Consider the following 22,962-nt stretch of genomic DNA (forward strand, 5'->3'; position numbering starts at 1 on the left):
TTGGTTTCGTAATTTGTTTACTTGAATCCTTGATTCCCGGTTGGTAACACGTTAATTTATAATCATACAATTTTTTTAATTGGTATTTGATATATTATTGCTCTAATTTTTTTTCTCCATACTATAATCCATTTTCGGTGTCATTTCTCACGTAATACATTAGACTACGGACATAGGAATTTTTCACCCCATACGATTCTTCTTGATGACTTTCAATCGCGCTAAAGGGGGAACCATTTTCCGCTTCGATAATGGGCGCTCGGAATTTCTTTTTCCCAAAGATGTACACCAATCGTGAAGTAGATGTAGGAAAGGGCGTCACGTCGACAAAATGGCCGACGGTACGTTTCACAGCAAGAAAAGTATTTTCAAACGATCCCATCCGGCAGATATACAACCGTACTTCAGTGGTCCCATATACCTGGAAATATTTTCACAATGGTTACTCACACCCAAATTATTCAAACGAGGTCACAGGCACTTTTTTTATCTATCAAGAGTATCAAACCTTCCAAATAGATAGACATAACAAAACCCTACCCTACCAATTCTCTTCACAGTGCCATACTTGTCTATATAAATACAAATTATATAAATATTCTCTGTACGAAGTTTTCACTATTTTCATCATAGCCAGACACTCCCCTTAGAGGCTGTGAAACAAATAGCTACTATTCCCTAATCCTCGTGCAGCCAACTCATAAGTCCATAATAAGTGTCTAGTCCAGACTTCCATTAAAAAAGTCCCTGAAAGTTTATTACCCACAACTCTCTATTTACTCGACATTTAATCGCATCCTATAATATACCAAAGTTAAAAAAACCATTGCGATATCCCCCACGTACACATCATACACGACGTATAAATTTTCATTACCAACAGTCGATTCTTTTGCTCGCAAGTATTTTTGAGGTTAACTCGCTGTCTTTAACTAGTACCAGTGCATTGACAATTTTATTAATGAATCACGACAGTGTTTCACCTTCGCATCACAAGTCTAATCGATTATGTAGATAGAGACGAAAGGAGAAGTAGCCACCCAAGAGGTCTTACCTTATTCCAGGGACAATGCCGCGTAACCTAGACTCTTTGTAACCTTACTGCACGCCCAGCCGTCTTCGGCTGGCAATAAGATCGTAGAGACGTAGCCGATAGTCTGTCAGCCGACGCTCGATTCCCGGATGACTGGATCGTGTCCAGGATTACTACCATGGCTGATCTTGGATTTTCTCGGGGCTGGAGTGACGCGAAACAAGGTGTAGGTAAGCAGAGAGGTTGAGGTTGAGGTTGCAGGAGGCCGCTTTCCGTCTCTGCTCCGTCTAGTCTACCGGAGTAGCTCGGCGCCGCTACATATCTATATAGTTATACAGTAATAGCTATATTCCAGTCCGTGCATGTCTCTACTTGTATATACATATATATATATATATCTGCGTACACTTTCCGAGCCCGGGCGTTATACCTGGGGAGCTACGTCGATACATGCGTAGTGGTATTCTCCGAGCGCACTCCATATGACCTGACAGCTTCAACCCTGTCTACTACAGTCTATGTACCTTTCAGTGTGCTCAACTATCGTACCTGGAGCCAGTGTATCCCTGGGTAGAGATACTGTCGGGATTGGTAACAGTATAGAATCGCTTGACGGTTGACAGTTCGCTAGGGATGGGTTAATTTAGGTATGACGTAATTATCGAGATTTGAATTATTATTTTTTTTATCATTATTATAGTCGTACGATAACGTATAATTGTCTTTCAAAGATCGTGCACGGAAAATTTACGTGGCTCCGTGAGGCATTGAACCAAGTGCAAATAATTATTTCTTGTGTCATCGTAGGGAATAATTGAGGGGGTATCTGAGGGAAATTTTTTTTTTTCAAAGGAAGTTTCACCTCTACACGGTGCGTATGACCAATCGTACATAATATACCAAAGTTGGGCCTTTAATTGCGGAGAGACTCCCTTGCATCGTAGCGCTCCGGTGTCAACAGGTTTTATTTTTACTTCGCGAAAAGGCCAAGGTCCTCTCTTGCCCCTACCATGGATTCCCGATCCCCATTCCTCCGCCTCCGACAAGTCAAAGGGTGGGGAGACTGTCGAGGGATGCCACGACGAAGCTTCTGGATTAATGCTTCGACTCCTGAGAATATTCGTCTTGGTACTTTTTGAGAATCCACCATCGTGGCTACTACGTCCCAGCATGCATCTTTTCACGGTACTCGAGTATGTTGGAGATATCAGAAATTTTTGTTATGAATAAGACTGTGGCCGGACTCGTATTTTTTTTTTGCATATATATTCGAAACCTCGAATTTCTCTTGTTTCGTATTAATAGATTTGCGGTCTCCTATGATTCCAGATATCTCATTATCATTGCGATGATCGCATAAAGTCAATTAAATAGATTGAATCTCGAATGTCCCTCGTATCGAGTGTTGCTGGGAAATTGAAAACTGCATTTCCGGAAGATTGCTTTTCGAGTGCCGAGGATCAATTAACCTAATTGGACGAAACGGACTGCTATTTTTTTTTCAATATTTTTTTTTGCTAGTCACTAGTTTCCTCCTGTACACATCATAGTCTCTTGTAGTAGGTATAAGCCTGGTTCGTCGTATTTTCTATGATTCCATAAAAGCGATTATCCACAATCGAATTCTTTGGCAAAAAACTGTAAGACGAGTTTTGCATTCGATAGGCTTACAGAAGGAGATAAATTTCTATTGTCAATATCAAACGCTTCTCGTTTGTCCTTTCAGCGTGATCGATTGCCTTATCTATATCGGCGTTCGAGTCTCTTTCCACGTTAGGTTAGGTTAGATGACTTGGATATCGAAGGCTGACGCGAAATTGAATTTTCCGTGGTTTTGAATACCCGTTTTTAAATTCTAATTAGTATTTTAGCCATATAGTCAGATATCAAAATTGATTAGGGAGACGGTCGACTGTCTTTGGAAACTTTATCAAGACCAACCTGGACAGATCAAACGAATACTAAAGTAAAGGCAGCTTTAACACCTGATAGTCTATGCGCGTGCCTTTTGACCGAAGGTCCATTTACCTACGAATGTTTGCCGCTCGACAATTTTTTAATTAACGTCCTCGAGAAGACAAGAACGTCGCGCCAGACGACACTCGGTCGGTAAAAGGGAGGGTGAACGGTTCGTTTAACGAGTTTAAGGCGAAAGTCGAGAACTTTTGGGATATAAAGGTAAAATGAAAATTGCCTCGAATTCGCTCTGTAGATACGGAAACGATTATGAAATTGGCAGCGCACCGGTAAACGCGAATTGCCCCTACCCTGGGCTTGCACGTTATACCGTGTGAGAGAGGTGGGCGATTTCCAAAACGTGGTGGAAAAGGCTTCGAGGAAGTAGGATGACGTCGATGCGGAAAGAGCTCGACGTATAAATGGGATAAGGCAAAGTAACGATAGAACGGAAGTATACAGATACCCTAGGACAATGTCGACAGTGTGTAAGGATATAGATAGAATAAGCTAGGTTAGAGCATAGACATAACTATATATGAGTAAAGCGCAGTGCGTTAGGCACATAACGTAGAGGGATAGCGAAAAGGAAGCGGAGAAACGGCAATGGCAATGGCAACGAGAAAGGCAACGGCAGCCTCCCGCGGCAGCAGCAGCAGCCAGGACTGAGTGCAGCGGCCTGGCCTTCCGCTATACTCTGGACTATTATATTTCGCGCGGCTAGAGTCCGCATAATATATTCTCGAATATCGTGCACTCTCGTGATCAATATAAGCCCCGACGTGCGCCGGAGATGCACGAAGACTCTTCACAGTGGCGGAACTGGTTGTTTCAGAGTGGAGTGCAACACCGACTCGACTCCTATTCCGCCATTCAGGGCTACCCAAGTTTTCGACACCCCTGGATCGCGTACGCCCGAGAGGACTTGCATGCAATTTTTCAATTAGTCTATGTCCACCGGGCTTCCTTTTCTTCCTAGGTACACCCGTGCCCTCTGCCTGCTTGCTTCTTTTCCCTCTTCTACTATGGTACTCCTTCTAGAGCTTAGTCGGAGCGTAGGCAGTCGCTAAGATAGCCACGAACCAAGTACATTGCCCTTTGGGGTGGCACTCTCTCGACAGTCCAAAGCCCTCTCTTGCTTCCTCTTCTTTTTCATCTTCGTCCTCGTCCTTCTTTCAGGAGCCGAGGAGGAGGAGGAGAAGGAGGCTTACCCTCCCTTGATCTCCTTCTCTCTCTACCCCCTCCGTCCCTCCTTTATCTTAATTCTATCCCTTCTGGCCAACCAGCCGATTTTGTCTGACCTCCGGTCTGTCTGCCTGTCCACGTCGACCAGCTTCTCTACAGCTTCCTCCATCTTTGGGTCCTGCGAATAATTTTCATTTTATTTCTGCCACAGGCGCGATTCATATATTCCTGTCGCAGGATGACATATCTCATTCAGTTTTGGTGACACTTTCATCGTCCCCATTAAACGTGCTTGATCTCGGGCGATTGGACGAGGAAGTGGGGGACGGTCACGGCGTATTGGTGCAAAGGATCAATTAGGATGAATACTTAATACCGCTTCCGTGGAAATTTTCTGGCCTCGTTGACATGCAAAAAGTACATGCGTTCCTCGTTATCTGCTACTACTTGCTTTTTGCGAAATGGACTTCTAAGTAGCGCCAGATCCTTATTCTCGATTTATGGCTGATCGTTATATGTGAGAAGGATGCTGAAAAATTATTTGTAATCTCTCGTGATGATAAAACAGTTTTAGTTATGGACGTGAAACAAGGAGATCATTATCGTTCGGAATCAAAGGAAGACGAGACGTTCGTAAATATAATAAAAGTCTAACGACGTGCCCTTTAACGCGAGATAATGGAATGATAAGTGCGATAAATATTGAAAAGTCTCAAGCCTTCGATACGTTTCTCTCGTATTTCTCCGTATGCTCGACCACGCGATTGATTCTTAGCGTATAAGATTATATAAAAGTATGTAATTGTACTTTTTGTAAAACTATATTAAGATTCTCCTGGACTCGTGTGTTTAGGGCCACTTTGTTCGTTCGATAGGTTCGATTATTTATTTAAACTCGATTAACTGTAGAAAAACTGCTATCGCTTAAAGTAACCCAAAGAGCCTGTCCACTCTCCTTCGTTCTACCCTCGTTCTCTGGTGCCTACTTTGGTCTCCCAGTACGAAGGCCCATTTACCTCGCTCTTCCGACCAAACGAAACGAACAATACAGTCTCGTACAGCTCCCTTTGGTCGTCTAAAAAAAGGAGCATTATAAAAAACGCATAAAAAATGCATGCCGCCTGAGATCGCAGTACATCCTAGAGAGAAGGAGGAAGAGAAACGAAAAGAGGCGCAGGGAGAGCCAAGAGAGAGAGAGAGAGAGAGAGAGAGAGAGAGAGAGAGAGAGAGAGAGAGAGAGAGAAAGCAAGAGAAGAGACAGAATAAAAGTGGCCGCCATTCCTCCGATGCACGGGATATCGTCCGTTGCACTTTTCGAACGGGTTGCCACTGCCAGTATATCCGTAGCAGTCGAACGTGGCTACGCACAGGCACAAAGGTGGCTGCCGGGTTGTCGTAGGGTTCCATCTAGAAAATTCAGTGTCATTGAACGAAGAATCCCAGGCTGATATCAGGAGGTCATACCGACAGCAGAAGGAAGCCCCGAGTACGAGACGGCCTTTAACCTCTGTGAGAAATTGTGCGGGCGGGATTTTCAGGCATCGAGCGGGATTTTCGAACGTCTTTAGGCGGGATTTCTCCCACTCCGCGAAGCGGTGAGCGCCATTAGTAAACGGAGCGGCTGGCTGGCTGCGTTCGTTCGCCGCTCGTCGTTCGTTGCTTCGGGTGGGGTGCAGTCCCGGTGCAACGCGCCCCCAGCGCCCGCGCCGACTACGGCACTGCCCCTATGAATTTGCACTGGAAGGCAAACTCGAACGCCAGCCAGGCCATGTGCGCACGTCGGCCCTGACTGCACCTACGTTCACGTTCGTCGACGCTCGGATCGCATTCTCGTTCCTTCCTTCGTACTCCGTACGTTCGGTTCCTCTGTTCGACTCCATGTTTCTACGTGCTTATACGCTTCTTCTCGCTTATCCTTCAGTTCTTGTTTCACGTTTCATGTACGTACGTACTTCGCTCGTCGATTTTCTCTGAAGCTTTGAAGTTAACGCCGCGCAAGTTCCTGCCGTCGCTGTCGTGGTGGCCCTCGCAGCCGCCGACACCACCACCCCCCTCCAACCGTGGAAAACTAAATCCTCCCCGTGTCACTGAACCTTGCCGTTTAACCCCGTCGGGGGATTTGCGTTCGGTTTTTCCGCCTGGGATAACCCCGACGCCCGGACGTGGGAAGAGCTCTTGAGACACCGTGTTACTTTCTACGTTACGTGGATACGACCCTCCTGTATCACCAGGACACTAGTGGTGCAAGTGCTGTTTCGTTCTCTAAATCCTCTTCGATTATAGCTCGTCTACGTTTCCTCTTTGCTGCGCTAATCGGCCGGATCCCTCGATTCTCCGATAGTGCCTGTCCGATCTATCGACGCGATACAGACTTCAAATTTATTTAGTTATTGTATCGAGAGATTGTCGATTAAATTAATTGTGTATCACATCATAAAAAGCTAAACTTCTCTATGACGCGTTAGGCTACATTCTAAACGATAAATTATACTGTAAAACGTCCGTTGTTGGATTTGTGATTCTTGATCCATAGTGCAGTAACAGTGCTCTCGTGTACGATTTTTTAAAATGTTCAGCGAGTTCCTGCGCGTACGGCGTACGGTCTTCGAAGATGATCAATGCCCGGATTTCACCTGGGAGCTACCTTTACCAAACGAGGGAAACCAGGATTGTACGAGAATCAGTATAAAACGAAGGATGGGATCGTCTAGCTCGTAACGGTGAGACGTGTCTCACGGGATTTCATCGTCGTGGATCGCATCAGTTAAATTCATCAAGCAAGTACAGATTGGTTCATCACCATTTTACCACTTTCATCGTCACTCTCTCTCACTCTCTCTCTCTCTCTCTCTCTCTCTCTATCTCTCTCTGTATCTAACGTTTTATTTCCCGTGCAACTCGTGTCCGGGACGTGTCCTGGACATCGGATAGTGAGACCCCCAACGAAAGATCGATACTCTTCGAATTTTTCCAGACTCCAATGGCAGCTTCATCGACGTCACTGTTCCCAGAACCTAACTTTCATCTTTTGAAAAAGCTCCTCCATATCCGTCTCCCATCACCCTTTACGGGTTTCACGGTGCATTTCTGAGGGATATTTATTTTTGGGGGATCGTTATGGATACTCGTCGTATAAGAGGGGCGAAAATAATGGATGGGCGGACCTTGTGCTCGGAAGGAATGATGGTGGAAATCTGTAGGAAAAACTATGCGAAATTTGACGAGCACCATGAAAAATCCTTCTCGGAATCAATAAAATGTATAGCGATATTAAAAAAAAATTACGGAAATACTCGTATACAAATATCTATTAGTCATATGCGAAGGTCTGGTGTTCGTTCGATTTTTATTAAATTGTTGCTTGTTACTGTAATTTCATTGTTGCTGTGTGGAATTTTACTCTCCCCTGCCTTCGTGCACGTACGCTGATACATTTTCATTTATATATCAGCGTGGCAACGGATTGAAAAATGTGTAGGGGGGAAAAATGAAAAAGACAAATCATCGTGAAATATATTTTTAGATGCAATTCTCCGAGAAATTCGACTCTTACAGGATATTTAATCAGAGAATTCACTGTGCCATTAAGGAATCACGATAATCTAAAATCATTCGCTCTTCACGTTATATTAATTTCGTAAAACTTTGGTCCACCTATCAACTACTTTCTTTATCCCTTATTATTTTAACTGAGAACAATGCACAATAGCTTTCATAAATTATAAGGTACTCGATTAATGCAGTTCAGGTAATTCCAATGGATATGCTATTATTACGATTAATAATACTGCTCGAGTAACGATACGATGCTCAAATATAACTGAAAAATTTTAACGGAATTTACCAATTAGTTTAAAATAGTTATTTCTTAAAAGTTCCATAACAAAATAACAAACACGCGTCAATGCATTTCTCGACAATCGATAATCCTATAAACCATTGAACTGTCGATGGTTATCTATTTAATGCGTATAAATATAGACATATATCGTCATATTGATTACCTCTGACTATTCTCATTAGCAAGGTCATTGCAGAACAGACAAGAGTCGCAAGAGTCAAAACACAAAAAGTTTATTGTCATACAAAACTATTCACTCTGAGTATCTGGAAAGGCCTTGATTATCATAATACTTTGCATAATTGTCTGCCGCTCTCTTGGCAACCTTTTACGTTCAACCAAATGAGTATCTTCATTTCCCTACCCTGTTTATTTATTACTTCAAGCAATAGCACTTTTATACCAAATAACAGAAATTAGCGACAGTCATGGCTGTGCAATTGACGATTACAGTATCAGTGGCATCGGCCGGCTCTTACATATACACATATATCAAAGAGACAGTAATATCAGAAATACCGGCACAGTCTTCTTCGTGAGTTCCTTTGTCATACCGGGTAGAGAAACGCCAAGAAGCTGCCAAAAGACGAAACTCATAAAAAGCAGCACAAGCAAGAGCACCTAGGTTATGTCGTCCATTCCGGACTCCCTGTCAGTCTCACCGTTTGACGTTTAAACAACACTGGTCAGTGACGTCGCTACTTTGTCATTCTTTTGTGAAACAGTCACCCACCCTGTCTTGCGGCGCCTGTTGGGAATGCGCAGATAATAGCAACGCCAGTGTGATACAATATCGTTGATAAAAGAATTCTTACCGTTCGATTGGCAATTGTCCGCCGTGACGTACAAAAGAATTTTCATGCGCGCCATGTTGGAAAAGTTGTACGTATGTATATACCTTTGGGTTCGCGCTCTGTTTTACCATCGAAGGACAAATAATTCTTGGCAACGAAGAACACATCAGGACGCAAGATAACGTAGTGCCATGGCGCGCGTGACAATAAACAAGAGCTGTCGCTCTGCACGGTTGTATCGTTCAAGTGCATTCCTTAACGGCTGGCTCTATGGTGTGAAGCTCGTTCGTTTTTGACGTGTCGCTCGGAAAGTTCTATAAACCTACGTGTGGTCGTTTCGTTGAAAAGTATAAAATGCTCCGCCCGTCCTGTGAGAATCGCACTGTTTCTATTGCCTTTTTATATTTACATTACTGTACTTTGTCTGGTTTGACGATTAGAAAATGGCGATTACACGTCCAGCATCGAATCTTTTCACTTTGTTTACGAAACTTATGTCCCGACTGTATCGCGCGAGACGGATTACACGAACCTTTATAGGTTATAGTATTTCCAACCAACGAAGCTGTATGTACTCGACGTTGAATACGGTATCAAACGTACCTCTTCGTGAAACACTAAACGACAGTGGATGGAAATACGGAAACGGAAACTAGTTCTGGCTAAGATCAATAACCAAGTTGTGCATCTACCGTCTGGCGCAAGCCTTTCTCGTTCGCGTGTACCTACTCCGACATGGTGTTGTATGGTATGGCATGGCATAGTATCATATAGTATAACATAGCATCGTAGTACGTTATAATAGATGCGGTGTGGCATGTCGTGCCATGGCGTTACTTTACATGACCAGCCAGCCCTTGGCTAGGTCAGTGCTGTTCTTGCTTGGAGATTATTGCTGAAAGCGCTAAACCGGATATGAAAATGAAATCGTGGCCCTGCTTCGTCGCGTAATAACCCCTTGAGAAGACCGCCGTGTGTCAGTTTCGCGGTTTCCAAGTACCCCGTCGAAATAGGGAGCGAAGACTGGCAATTCCAGACGGAATACTTATTATGGATATGTGTATTCGGTTGGGTGATACGAATATACATTCGTATAATTTTTCATGTGATAATAAGATAATCAGTAGCGCCGACGATTCTAAGGAAATATTTGAGGTTAGTTCAACAATCGTAACGCCTTGATATTGCATACTGCGGTCGCAAGTACAGTCTAAGCATATAAATTTTGTATTAATATATTACTCAGCTTACACTTATAATTTATGACGTAACGATACAATTGCAAGGTTACTCTTTTTTCGAGTTCTCCAACAGATATTGTGATGCATTTTTGTTCATATTGACTTTTATTTAGATTTACAACCTGACAATGAGAATGGAGATTGAGTGTGGTAATAGATTCTGACGTAAATTGTGCATTAGTTTAAATTGTTCGTGGAGATATGAGTATATAAAAAAAATCATAGCCATACATTATTTGGATTCCCATGAAAATTTTATTGGGGATTATTCTCATTGCAGTTGCTCTTCTATCGATTCTCTATTTTCGTTCAAACTTCTTCGTACGTGAATAAATGCAATGTGCATTGTTCGCCTTGACCAGGCAATGATATTTCATGTTTCTGTCTTTGTCTCTCTTTATTTTGGGCTTAATTGCATTACCGATAGTTTCAGGAAATACTACAGATGTGTAGACTTAACTGCTTCATTTTACCCGCCTTGTTATTACGAGTACACGTGGGGTAAATATTATTGAAATATTATAAAGTAAAAACGCCATGAGATCAATTTTGCGGATGCGAAAAACAATTAAATTTTCATTTTCCACGTTGTTGACTGAAATGCTGACTTTTTCATGTAGCCAAAAAACGAGTTGCAAGAGCGTCCCATCAATTTGACTAACTTCATTACTTTCTTCGTATGTGTTCATTGCTTTGCAAATACGTTCGTGCAATTTTTCTTCGTAGACACGAAGTTACATTTATAACCCGAGTTTGCTAAATAAAACCCCTTGGGACATAGAATTTTTAGCACTGACTTTCGAAATGTTTGCATACTTTTTTCTTAAGTGACTCTAAGAATAAGGAAGACCTCGATAATCATGACTATAACAGTGCAGTTTGTGTTCAATCCATAAGTATTTACCGTATAGGACACAATTTTCATAGGACGTGATAAGATCAAGCCGTTATCTACGATTCGTTTGTTCGATAAGACAACGATTATCGATAAAATTATTTTCAAAGGATCATCGGTAAAACCTCAAAGTTCCTAGAACGCAACAATTTTATACGACAATAAAAGTTCTTAAGCACCCTAGTGTCAAACATATTTTCAAGCGTCATATGTATTATTCATAAATCGAAAGACTATCCAAAATGAAAATCATAGCCTAAAACATATCCGTTCAATTTACTTATACGAAATCAATGAAATTTCTCGATTCAATAATTAACGTAGTCTCTAATCAAGGCACAGTGGTATGCAATATAAGCTGAAGGCAATGTCCAAATGTCCTACCAATCCTGTCAATTCCAATGGTATCGCTATACAGATATAATTAACGAGTCCTTGTGAGATAAGCGAAAAAAATTTTGGTATACCCAATAAAAAGAGTGCGATAAAAGACTGGTATGGACGAGAGACAAAAAAAAAGAAATAAAGACAAGTACACGACGTTTGAAATAAAAAAGAAAAATAAACATGACAGACCCAATGGTATCCCGTAGTGACGACGTGTCGCTACGTCAACGTATGGTACGTGCAAATCGTAAAGAATACCGTCAGCTGTTGCTCACGCAAGTCAACCAGCTAGCTAGCAGCAGCTAGTCAGAGCTAGCTAGGTAGCAGCTATAGTGGCACGAGAGGGGAGCTTGCGATGACGAAGACACAGCTCTACACCTCTCTACTAGAATGCATGCCAGTCATTGGCCAGGCTGGTCTAGGTGGTGGGCGGGGATAGGCCTATGGGAGTAGTAAATCAAGCCATGGTGTTCCCACCATGTTAGGATCAAGGTGCAACTGCAGTGGGGCGGTGCATACTGTACAGGGCGAACCAAACGGCACCGGCAAACCGAATTTTCCCTGCTGGCCAGCCACCCCAATACACTTTAGGGATGAACGCGTCTATCCTGTCTGCCAATGCTTATTGGACTTGTCAAAAGCGACGTGATGGCGACCTACGTTGGGTTGGTTAGTCAAGCTTTTCTTATACGGAGATTTAAGTAGTTCGCTGCATTGCCGCTAGATGGTCGAGTCGCCTGATTGTACGAGGTGCACGTGGCTAGAGTGCATTACGTGAGACGGGACGTAAAATAGTTTATAATTTTTTTTGCAGACCTACGTGCGTCAAGCACGTGTATATAGTTATACCATGCCGTGGGGAACTTGTTTCTTTTTTTTTTAGAATATATAAGGAGTCACTACTACGGTTTTAGATGTACCTTCATAGACGATATTTAAAAAAAATACGATTCTTTTTCTGCAGCTAGAAAAGACATTGCCGGGAGCTTCTTCAATTTCTTACAGCTCTTGTATACATCGGTAGAATTTCTTTTGTCTTTCCTTCTCTCTTCTACGTGCTGGCATCGACGCGACGCTTTACCCATCTTCCCTCGGCCTGCACGAATTCGAGATACGAATACCTGGTAAAATTAGAGCGTCTACCGCGTCGAGTATGGAGTTTGCTTTTATTTTTCTACGTACACTGCCGTGTATACTGAGACATACCTGTGTACACAAAGCTTATTTCTGAGTCTGGATGCCTCGAAGAGAATGAATTTACCGTATGTAGTTTCATATATAAGCCATGGCCGCGTCGTGTTGCTATGGGGACGCGTCTGTCCACTCTCTTCTCTTATCCTCTTTCTCTCTCTCTCTCTCTCTCTCTCCCTCTCTCTCCCTCCCTGTAAGTCTCTTCACCCTCATTCCACTTCTCATCCTCCTCTATTGCCAGACCGTCTATCCCTCTTTCGTCCTCTCCGCCGTAGGTACCCTTGCTCGCCAGTTTCTTGCTCTCCCGGAAAAATACAACTCCCTCCTCCTCCTCCAAAGAGTTTCTGCAACTGTTGCAGGCGGTTGCAACGTTTCAACGAACTGCCGGCATATACCGTTCGATACTTACGCGTGCCACGTTGTCTGTCTCTCGTGACGATGACGCTGCAAGGAAGAAATACGTTACGATGAATAAATTTTGAGTTTTTGGTTGTGTCTACATGCAGTGAATTTTGTCCGAGAGATGAAGAAAATTGGAAATCCATTTTTTTACAGATAATTTATTCGTCTATTCTCGCTGTCTCTTTTGCTTCCTCGTTATTTATCGGTCTGTCTCGTATAGTCAGTATCACGGGAAGCGGAATGAAATTCTGCGATAGTATGGAAATACATGTATTTATCCTCGTTGCTTCGGGACTCGGAAGCAAATCGAACGAGCTCTGTCGCTGCAGGGAATATTCGAATGGATGTTTATTCAAGAAAATTAAACTATTCCACGGATAAAATGTACAGTATACCAGATTACGATAAACATGCTCTCTCAGTTTTTTGATATTTTTCATTGTTTTAGCTAGAAAATGTTTTTTATGGTATTTCGTTATATTCATTTGAGTATTATAATCTTTATAGTTGGCAGCAATGCTTATCAAAAGATATGAATTGTCTAGAAAACAAAATTTAGAAATTTTTTTATCGACCGAAGAACCTCCTCGAATTCAAAATGACTCATTATACTCCATTTATGAATGTCTGCTAACGGATTCACCAATCTCGTGACTATAGGCAAAACCCACATGATGCAACACGTATGAAATGTGGGCATTAGGATAAAAGCCAGCGATCTTCCTATGTCCTATCGTTCCTTCCTGGTAGCGTTTATCTTTTCTGGAAAAGTAAAAATATCACAATACTACTCGATAGCAACAAAGTAGATACTACAGAATTTATGAGGTAAGTGTACGGGCCGGGTCTGGTAGCGTCCTGACAATTTGTAGAAAAAGGAGAAGAAATGTTGTACGTAAAATTTGAGGTCTCGTTGCTGATAAAAAGGTCCTGCGAGTCGTGAAACAACTTTATGGAGTGAAAGAGAGAGAGAGAGGGAGGGAGAAGAGGAACCTTAAACGTGTCCGTCCCTGCATTGCAGTTCATTCACACGGCTGTCTCGCTAAATATAATATGGCGGTAGCCTTCTCCTCTTTGCCTCGGCTCCCCACTGCCTCGTTGCCCCCCTAATCCAACGCCCCTGTGATTACACGTTACCTCTCTTCTTCTCTCACAATTTCTCTCTCATGCGCACTCTCTTCCGTTCATTCGTTTCCATTTACTCTATTTTCTCTTCCTTCTCTTACTACTAACTCTACTCTCTCTTTCTCTCTCTCTCTCTCTCTCTCTCTCTCTCTCTCTCTCGCTCACGTCCACCCTTCGTCGATTGTACGACTACAAAACGTGGACGACCCTGCGCAAAACTACGTGAAATCACACGAATGCCTCTTACGTACATGTGCGTAATTTCATCTTATATAGGTACCTTGATACGTAAGTAAGCACGTCTAATTGTATAAATGTGAAATAACAGAAAGAAAGCTTCCTCAGGAAGAACTTTTATCGGCGGATGTACGCCGTCCCCCGGAAAATGAGTGGTTTCGTGGTTCACTTGAGATTCAGGTTCGGAATTTCAATTGAGGGCGGATTCGGACAATACATTGAGGTCTATGAACCGAATTCTTTCTCTCGTGGGAAGGCACTCTTCGACAGTGGCTGATACGATTTAGTGGTTGGCATCCTCTGTCTTCTGTGGCTTACGTATACGCTCCTGGACGTTTGGAATAAAATATCGCAACTTGGTAAATTTCAGATTATTTTCTGGCTGGCATTGTACTTAGCTGTACACGGGTAAACTTTTCTTAACCGAAAAGACATTTTTTTAGTTTTATAAAAATTTGTAGAAAATTTCTGAAAGGATACTGGGTACATCCTGACCCATGGGCTCTGACTGTTGACTTCGATTCTTGCATAATGAGTTAGTGACGTCTTATGGCGAATATACCTATTGCGTGTAAGGATGCACACATTACAATTCCAACTGCCCTTGGCTCATTATTATCAATTGAAAATATACGTAAAAGAAGACAACAAAAGGATTTTGGTAATTCATTTGTTTCATTTCTTTGCACGCTCTTCTTTCAATCTTCGTAATGTATCTTGAGTCACTTTTAGAACAAAGGAAAGCTTACGTAAAAGATTCGTCTTCCATCTCCCCGCACGAGATACGTTGCCCAGACATCAAACTTATTCCTCTGTATCATCGATTTATCGCACGCTTCGCAATACTCGCACAAATAGAGACCCAACGTTTACGTTTACGTTCGACCTACGAGAAACAAGTACTTGCCCTCTCTAGTCTCGATTGATCAAGAAAAATGAGCGTGAGTCAAAGGTCGTCATACTTCTTGATTCGTTGTGTCGTACGTTTTCCATAATGAAACTCGCTTCTGCTAAACGCCGGTAGAGAGCGGTGAGCACATTCTCAGAATCTGCATAACCAACAGACGCGCCAACCGGTCATTGGAAGTACTTCAAAGAACGTAACTGACAGTTTTAAAATTTCAATTATACCCTGGTTAGACGTTTGTTTAATTTTTTCATAGTCGTTAACATATAATTTCACTGAGTCGATAAAATGCGAGCTGTTATTCCGTACTGAAACGTTACGATAGAAAACGGCGTGAAATTAGCAATATCATCGTCTAACAATCCTTCTCAAAGTTTACTCTTCGTTGTTTTGCGCTTTACTGTTTTGTCACTGTTCAATTTTCTTGCGAGGAACGACCAGACGTCGACAAAGATGCTGGCTACGTTAGGTGTAGTACACACTGTGCATCTTAACATATATTTACTTAATATTGTAACCCTGCATCGGTTCGTACAACAGATTTAGTTTCTCGAAAGGGACAGTGTTTCACAGCAATGTAGATTTTCGTTTCGAAAGACACGTTTGCACGGGAGATCCTTTGTCACAGTGTTCAGGTTCCATCCTTAAGCTTTGTTCACAATCCTATATCGTGGCTGCATCCACGAAATTTCATATGCCGTTGAACCAACGCTTGCATATCCGTTCTCCGTATTTGCCGTATGCCATGAGTTTAGGCCTCGTATAAAATATGAAATTACCGAGTGAGGAGTGAGGGGAGAATTATTTACAGGAAGAAATCAATTATTATTTTTTAACGAAATTGAAAAATGAAGACGTGTTTCCGTGGTTTATAGATATTTTAATTTTTTTTATTTATCTAAAATGAATTGTTCCCTATCACGTTTCTTGTTCATCCATTGTTATAGAGACTAATGCATTCTGGGACATTAATGAATTATTTTTATTATAAGAAATGTGTATGTATATATGTATTCCTGTTAATATCTAATCGGTCAATTGGAAACAGCCCCTTATCCCTTTGGGCTGCCTCGGGAGAGCTGCAGAGGCCATTAAACTGTCTACGAGCGAAGAGGCTGGGGATTTTTACAACGCCCGAGCCTACCTATTTCTCTTCATATTCTTATTCTTCCTTGCTCTTCTTCTTCTTGTTTCTTTCTCGTAGGATACCCTTTTTTCTCTTCTGATCGCTTCGCGGCACTGGCGTAACTCGCGAGGGGCTCTTCTGTATTCCTTTTGCAAAATTACTTTTCGTGCCTCATACAAAGTAAACAGATATTTCTCTGGCTGTAACGTTAATCATTGTGGTCCTTAGATTTAATAATTTAACTAACCGAAGTCAAAGTTCCGATGGATTCATTAACGCAATATAGTCTTACACGAGAAAATCTGCGCTAATTAACACGGCGCAGTTTGCTAATTAAAAAAGTCTGATAATTATTAAAACCTATGTAATTATCTGTTTAAAGTTAAAAGTAGTTTATCATTCTCCCTATTGACTGCTACATCTATTTTTTTTAATTGTCATCGAATCGTCCCGGGTATACGTATTAAGTTATCTTATTTGCTTTCAGGTGGTTCGAAATTATTTCTGAAGCAGCAGGACTCAAATCCAGAAATCTCTAGGCCGAGGAAATAGATTCGACACGGAAAGGCTCTCTCTTGGCGTATAAGATCGTCGATTCGCGCGGAAATGTAATCAGCTACTTGATGACACTAACCCGTAGATCCGAACTTGTGGGCTTTTTTATATGCATACCGCAAGCTCCTATCTACCGGTACATGTAGTCAGGCCGGCGTTAAATTTTCGACGTATCTTCATTGGTCGCGACAGAATCGCGCAACCGGTGTCAACGTATGTATACATATCAGAAGAAAATATCCAGTCATTTTTTTAATGGATCACGATGGTAAGACCTCATGGGACCATACACGGGGTATATTATTTTGTCAGTATTCCGGGAATACACTGGATAAGAACGTTCCTTCTTTTTCGGCCGTCCAAGAGAGTTATTAAAAATATAAATTAATTTTTCCAATTCTACTATAATGCCAAACGGAGTCACTGGGTATAATCAAACTATTTTGATAAAACTAGTAATTTTTTGTTCATACAAAATATTAATCTTGGATCATAAAACGTCTTAATGTATCGTAATGCTGAGTCATTTTCAAAAAGTACTACTGTCAGTTCAGTGGTAAATTTACAGACTGAAAGATCATGGATTCTATGGATAGAAGTTTTGTGTACGATTAAAGACGGTCTATCATCATTTAAATCAATTGTATTTATCCACACATAGCTATAAAGATATAAGTACAGAATTGCTACAGGAAGATGGTAAGATAGAGAGGAAGAGTTTGATTGATCGAACGTGAGGAAGAGAATAATGTAGAATGAGTACTGGCATGAGAGAGAGAATGAGTTTGGGGATATTGAGAACGAGAAGAAAATGCATGAAAAACAATGAAAAACAGAAAAGCTGTAATTAAGACTAATGAGAAAGTATGATTAAAGAAGATTCAACATGGTGGATGACATAGCGGCGGCGCCTGGGTGAGGTAGTAGGTTGTATAGTAGGGAATGAAAATTCGCGAGTATGAAGTCCACTGTACAATTTGCTAACTCTCCCGGTCACCGGCGCCCCGACGCTGGATCTTGGAAGGAATACGAGTCAAGCGTAGCCCCGTCGTAGAGAATTGCGAAAGTTAATCGTATAATGTGAAAAAAACATACTAGAGAGAGAGAGAGAGAGAGAGAGAGAGAGAGAGAGAGAGAGAGGGAGAGAGGGAGAGAGGGAGAGTACGAGAGAGCATGAAAGTGGTGGTACGTAAGGGATGCATAAGGAAAGCTGAAAGAGAGGGAGAAAAAGAGAGAAAAAAGATATTAAAAATAAAGAGCAATGGCGGGCGGGCGATGTTAAAGCCTGCCGCGTCGCCGGTTCCCTGAGACCCTAACTTGTGACGTCGCGTCCGATATCTCACAGGCTAGATTCTCTGGTATTGGCGATGAGTGCTGTCTTTTGTCGGTTCAAAAGTCAGTTCTAGCACCAGAAATGCGTTACGATGTGGGGTACTCCGTTTTGTGATCTACTTTAACGTTTCTTTATGGTGTGATTTACATTTAAAAAATTCTTTCTTCCTTGCTCGACTTCCACGCATTGTATTAAAGGACTGTCTGCGCATAGAGAATCGCTTTTTTTCTTACGTCAAGAGAACGAGAACGTCAAGTGAAAAGGATTTGATTTTCGAATATTCCGGAACGTGAGAGAAGGAACAGGAAGAACGTATGGAGAAACTGTCAACGGTCTTCTTTTACCTACTTGTTCACCAGGCTGCGACTTGTCACGTTTTTGGATTATTTCATGGATGGTAAGGTGGATGAATAAAAGCTTTCTTGGTACATTGCTGCAGGCGAAATCGATGTTGATAGTGCGAGTAAGTATTTTATTTATAATTAGGAAGACATTAAATACTCTTATTCAGTTTGGGGAATTTGGAGTAATGATGCAGAGGATCTCTAGTGATATTTTTGTTTTTATTTCTTCCATGTTTCTTTGAGGTACAATTCACTCACCTTATGCTTACATGTATTTAATTAGTTTTCTAATATTGGTATCTGTGTCTGTTTGAAGGCATGAGGCTCTTAGAAGAAATTCATGCTATTAGCATCGAATGACTTTGCAGAAACTTCTATTTTTAAACATTCTCCTGGAGGGTTATAGTATATTGTTTGCTGTATTTTGTCTTCTCTTCGACGATATTACAATTTCTTGTAGCTTAATGCAGACGAAACTCTCCTTAGAAATACTTGTATCCCAATAATATAAAAATACAGAGATGTAATACACAGCATAACACTGCGTTAAACTTTAATAATTGTATCACTACCATGATTTGTAAGTCTTTAGTAAGTAAGGTATCACTTGATTATTATACCTTAGATTGTAATTTATAAACGTATACGCATATCATTCGATATCAAAATTTAACCGCATATATCAAATGCAAATATTCCAGTGCAAGATATAATGATACTAAAACCTCTTAACAGATAATCGAACAAAGTGAAACTCGATCCTCAGAATCGAATATTAATTATAACTGAATTTACTCGTTTTGACTAATTAAAACGTTATGCAACATAACTCATCCGCCAAGACACTCGTCAATATATAAACCCACGCGTACAGGCATTATCACTAATACGGAATTTCATCAGAAATACCTTCGACCCTCCTCGACTAATCTACTCAATTCTGCAGCTGAATATCCCAATAGCTGTTTCAAGTCGCAAACAAATTTATATACAAATCTCTTTCCATGAACTTTCGAAATCATGTCTCCATCGTAATAGTAACGAAGCGCTCTACTTAGTTTCTCGTAATTCATCGATGGCTTGTTCTTACGCGCGCCCCAAAGTTGCGCCACAGCTTCCGGTTGGTTGAGTTTGAACTCTCCCTCAGTTCCAACCCACTGAATAGCACCCCTGTGTTCACGATCGGTCAGCAATTCCAGGAGGAACTGCCACAATTGTATCTGTCCACTGTTCACTGTTCTATTGGGGGTAGTTATCGAGATTGGGGAGGATTCAACATTAGCTAGTGGTACACTAATGAGTCTTGGCTGCTGACTGACACTTAAACGAGCCTTTGGTGATTTATGGTTGCGCATTTTAATGGACTTGTTGTCTTCGACAATATCATTCACTCCTGCAGGTGGATCTTTTTGAACCACAGCTGCGAACAAAGAATATATTCTTTAGCATATACAGAAGTTACATAGTCCACAGGAAAGTAGTGGAATTTATTTGGAAATTATGAAAGTTATTTTGTATATGTAAGAAATTAACCTACCGACAAACTTGCACTTTCGCAGCAATTCTAAATGTGTCCAGAAAACGTCACCTGGATCAAGAGGTACTTTCGATTGAAATTCTTCGAGCGTTAAGTTGCATAACTGAGCACCAGTGATGTTCCAGTCTGCCAGTCGCAAGGAAACTAAGTTAAATTGTCTGACTGCCCACTGGAGCCAATGTTTTACGTGTGCTTGAGACCAATCCTTTGGATCTGCTGGTATTTTTAAACGCTCCTATAAAGAATATGTATTTAATGAACGTGAAAATTGATTGTTTTTTCATAGACATATCTTTAATAATAATTAATAAATAAGAAATTGAATAATATTTATGAGTATTACCTGTTCTTTCTTGTATTGTGCATCCACCATCCATTTCATTACGTTTTGTTTACCCTCCTCATTCGGCGTTACAGCTGCTGTATTTTGTTCCACTAATAAAAGAATTGTTAAACATATTTGGCGTGATATTTTGTACGTTATTTATTTAGAAGCTACACATCCTTAATGCGTTTGTCATTTTCAATAATCTTTGAGTGGCAGTTGAATAATGTGATTCATCCATATTTATTACATTGCTAAGGATTCAGCATTGGTAATAGCGTGAGAATGAACAGCCTATGTTCTAATCTTAGTGCTAGCAGAAGGCTTCTGTTATTTCTAGATCGTTATATTTTATTTTTTAAAGTAAAAACAGAAGTTACGATTACTTAAATATTTTGTTATCTCACTGTTACTAACTAAAGGTGTCAAATAGACAGCCGTGAGTATTGCCAGATAAGAAAAACAAGTATTCAAAAAATTTCTAGATTATTTATAGCAACATATGATGCACACTCTGAGTCAAATAATACAATATATTTGAGATGCATCTTGACCTCAATATGCCGTTTATAAATGCAGCAGCACATTTATTGTAAACCGAACGCTCGTTGCAATGAGTGCGACATCACGTGTGCTGAACTTTCTTACATTTGATCATATTTTAATTCCATCATCATATGCTGCAAATATAAGCATCACATGTGCACTCATAAGCAACACACAACCTTGCTACATGGTGTAAGCTAGCATAATCTAAACTCGAGATAAGTAATCTGTACATCTGTATGTCTAAGGTTTATTTGAATAGACCTATAGCATTTATTTATCGCATAATACAATGTGATAGAGCAGGATAGTAAGTTTTATAAGGATAAGCATACTTACAACTGTTTTCTGCAAGTTCTACATAGTCTTATAAGGATAAGCATACTTACAACTGTTTTCTGCAAGTTCTACATAGTCTTCCGCAGGCTTTAAGACATCAACAATATTTATACGCCTCTGTGTTGCTTTTATTTGAACATTTACTTGAACCAACCCTTCTCCTTGTACACATTGGTCAACTAAATTCTTGTGACTCTCCAGCTATACAACAACAATCATAGTTTCAGAAACTCATTTAATAATATGCTAGACTCGTACGTTAGATAAGGTCACAATATTTATTTTCATATTACCATTTGTGCATCTTGCAGCCAAAAAGAATAATCTAGTAATTCTACTCCTAGCCTTTGTTCGAGCAAATTTCTTAGCGTCGACAAAGGTTCTCTAATATCCATGTGTTGCATTAAGACTCCTTCACTAGAATCATCAGCATTAGTTGCTCCTTCTAGAGCAAAACTTGGCTCCACTTCTAAATCAGAACTATCTTGCTGCAGGTGAGACATTATATCATCTTCTTGAGATAACATTGCAGTAGGTTCCATTTTTATTCTTTTTATCATAACATAATCCGAATCGTCATCTGTGTCAATGCTGTCAATAGATTAAACAAATTATAATACACTGTGAAATGTTAATTTGAATCTATGGATAATACAAATACATATCACATAACATTTTGCAACTGTAATGAACACTGTATGTAAATAAAAATCATCCACTATAAATCTTGTCCTTATAAACAATATTTTATCCCAAATTCTATTTACATAGTATTTTAATTATGACCAACAGAATTGTCAATGAATACTATGAATTAAGGTAGCTATAATATGCTGCACATTAGTTAAATGAGGGTTATATTTTACAATGAATCTAATCTAATAACTTGTCCCTAATCTAATTTTTAATGTGGCATAACTCATTCTGTTTCTCAAAAGTTACTCTACGAGGTCACTATATAAAATGCTTTTAGTATTAACCGTTTAATAATCACAGCAGGTTGTTTATAAAGAATTTTATTTACCGGTTAAACAATAGGTTGTAATTTTTAAACGATCAACAATTTGATGAATTCATAGAGCAATTATTGAGAAATAGAATGAGCACAATAAAATTGATACAAAATTACGGTTTATTCTTTGAAAAAACTCGACGAAAATATACCTTTATGGAAATTTGCATTGATCACTTAATGCTTTAGCAAATACATTGCTATTAATATTTCTCTAGGTTAATGTCACGTGTTGTAATACAAATCGCCTTCCATGACTGTCAATTAATATATTTAACTGTAAAAATTCATTGAAAAATGTAGCCTCCATTTGACTAGTGTGCAGCGGAGTATAGATACCTCAAACTATAAATATATTGTTAGTATAAAAATAACAAGGATTTCGATATTGAAATTTCTCTTAGGTTACAATTATAAGTCACATTTTCTTATGCAGCAAGATTACCTTTTCTCTGAATTCTTTCTTCTGTCGTTATCCATTGAATACTAAGATGTCTTGAAAGTTTAGTGCAATAATGTTTTACACACGTAGAATGTAACTAATTACTTATCGTCTTTTATAACAAAAAAACCAATTGTTAGAGACGCGTCATCCACCAGCCATTTCACACAAGTTGGCGCAAGCGTACGAGAAAATCATCGAAAAGCGCC

General features: G+C 40.3%; 1 protein-coding gene and 2 long non-coding RNA genes across 10 annotated transcripts; all 3 read right to left on the minus strand.

The window, feature by feature from the left end:
• Window positions 1-5,343, minus strand: LOC112493912. 2 transcript variants are annotated; one of them, XR_003058871.1, is made up of 3 exons: window positions 1,464-5,343; window positions 1,055-1,355; window positions 1-421 (listed from the first exon to the last, which is right to left on the minus strand). It is a non-coding gene; the product is annotated as an uncharacterized LOC112493912 (long non-coding RNA). The 2 variants fall into 2 exon arrangements; XR_003058870.1 differs by having other exon boundaries at window positions 1,440-5,343.
• Window positions 5,344-8,146: 2,803 nt separating this feature from the next.
• On the minus strand, window positions 8,147-16,658 carry LOC107264784. Of its 6 annotated transcripts, none has more exons than XR_003058867.1 (5): window positions 15,037-16,658; window positions 12,933-12,967; window positions 8,831-12,854; window positions 8,678-8,763; window positions 8,147-8,591 (listed from the first exon to the last, which is right to left on the minus strand). It is a non-coding gene; the product is annotated as an uncharacterized LOC107264784 (long non-coding RNA). The 6 variants fall into 6 exon arrangements; XR_003058866.1 differs by having other exon boundaries at window positions 8,831-12,873; window positions 15,037-16,657; XR_003058865.1 differs by having other exon boundaries at window positions 8,831-12,428; window positions 12,539-12,967; window positions 15,037-16,657.
• Window positions 16,659-18,752: 2,094 nt separating this feature from the next.
• LOC107264793 (DNA-binding protein Ets97D) lies at window positions 18,753-22,935 on the minus strand. 2 transcript variants are annotated; one of them, XM_015733442.2, is made up of 6 exons: window positions 22,757-22,935; window positions 21,593-21,890; window positions 21,350-21,500; window positions 20,433-20,524; window positions 20,090-20,324; window positions 18,753-19,972 (listed from the first exon to the last, which is right to left on the minus strand). In XM_015733442.2, the coding sequence occupies exons 1-6, from the start codon at window positions 22,789-22,791 to the stop codon at window positions 19,452-19,454; spliced, it is 1,332 nt and encodes a 443-aa protein (XP_015588928.1). In that variant the 5' UTR covers window positions 22,792-22,935; the 3' UTR covers window positions 18,753-19,451. The 2 variants fall into 2 exon arrangements, with proteins under 2 accessions (XP_015588928.1, XP_015588929.1); XM_015733443.2 differs by lacking the exon at window positions 22,757-22,935 and adding an exon at window positions 22,464-22,609 and having other exon boundaries at window positions 19,452-19,972.
• Between the last annotated feature and the right edge of the window lie 27 nt (window positions 22,936-22,962).

The sequence above is a fragment of the Cephus cinctus genome, unplaced genomic scaffold (assembly GCF_000341935.2).
Source record: "Cephus cinctus unplaced genomic scaffold, Ccin1 Ccin1_scaffold0191, whole genome shotgun sequence".
Classification (NCBI taxonomy): domain Eukaryota; kingdom Metazoa; phylum Arthropoda; class Insecta; order Hymenoptera; family Cephidae; genus Cephus; species Cephus cinctus.

Bases quoted from the DNA above. Each gene is read 5' to 3' on its own strand.
- LOC107264793 (XM_015733442.2), bottom strand. From the start codon at position 22,791: ATGGATAACGACAGAAGAAAGAATTCAGAGAAAAG. The intron at 20,325-20,432 runs GTAATACTCATA...TATTCTTTATAG, and splicing joins CACAATACAAGAAAGAACAG to GAGCGTTTAAAAATACCAGC. The intron at 19,973-20,089 runs GTAGGTTAATTT...CTTTGTTCGCAG, and splicing joins GCGAAAGTGCAAGTTTGTCG to CTGTGGTTCAAAAAGATCCA.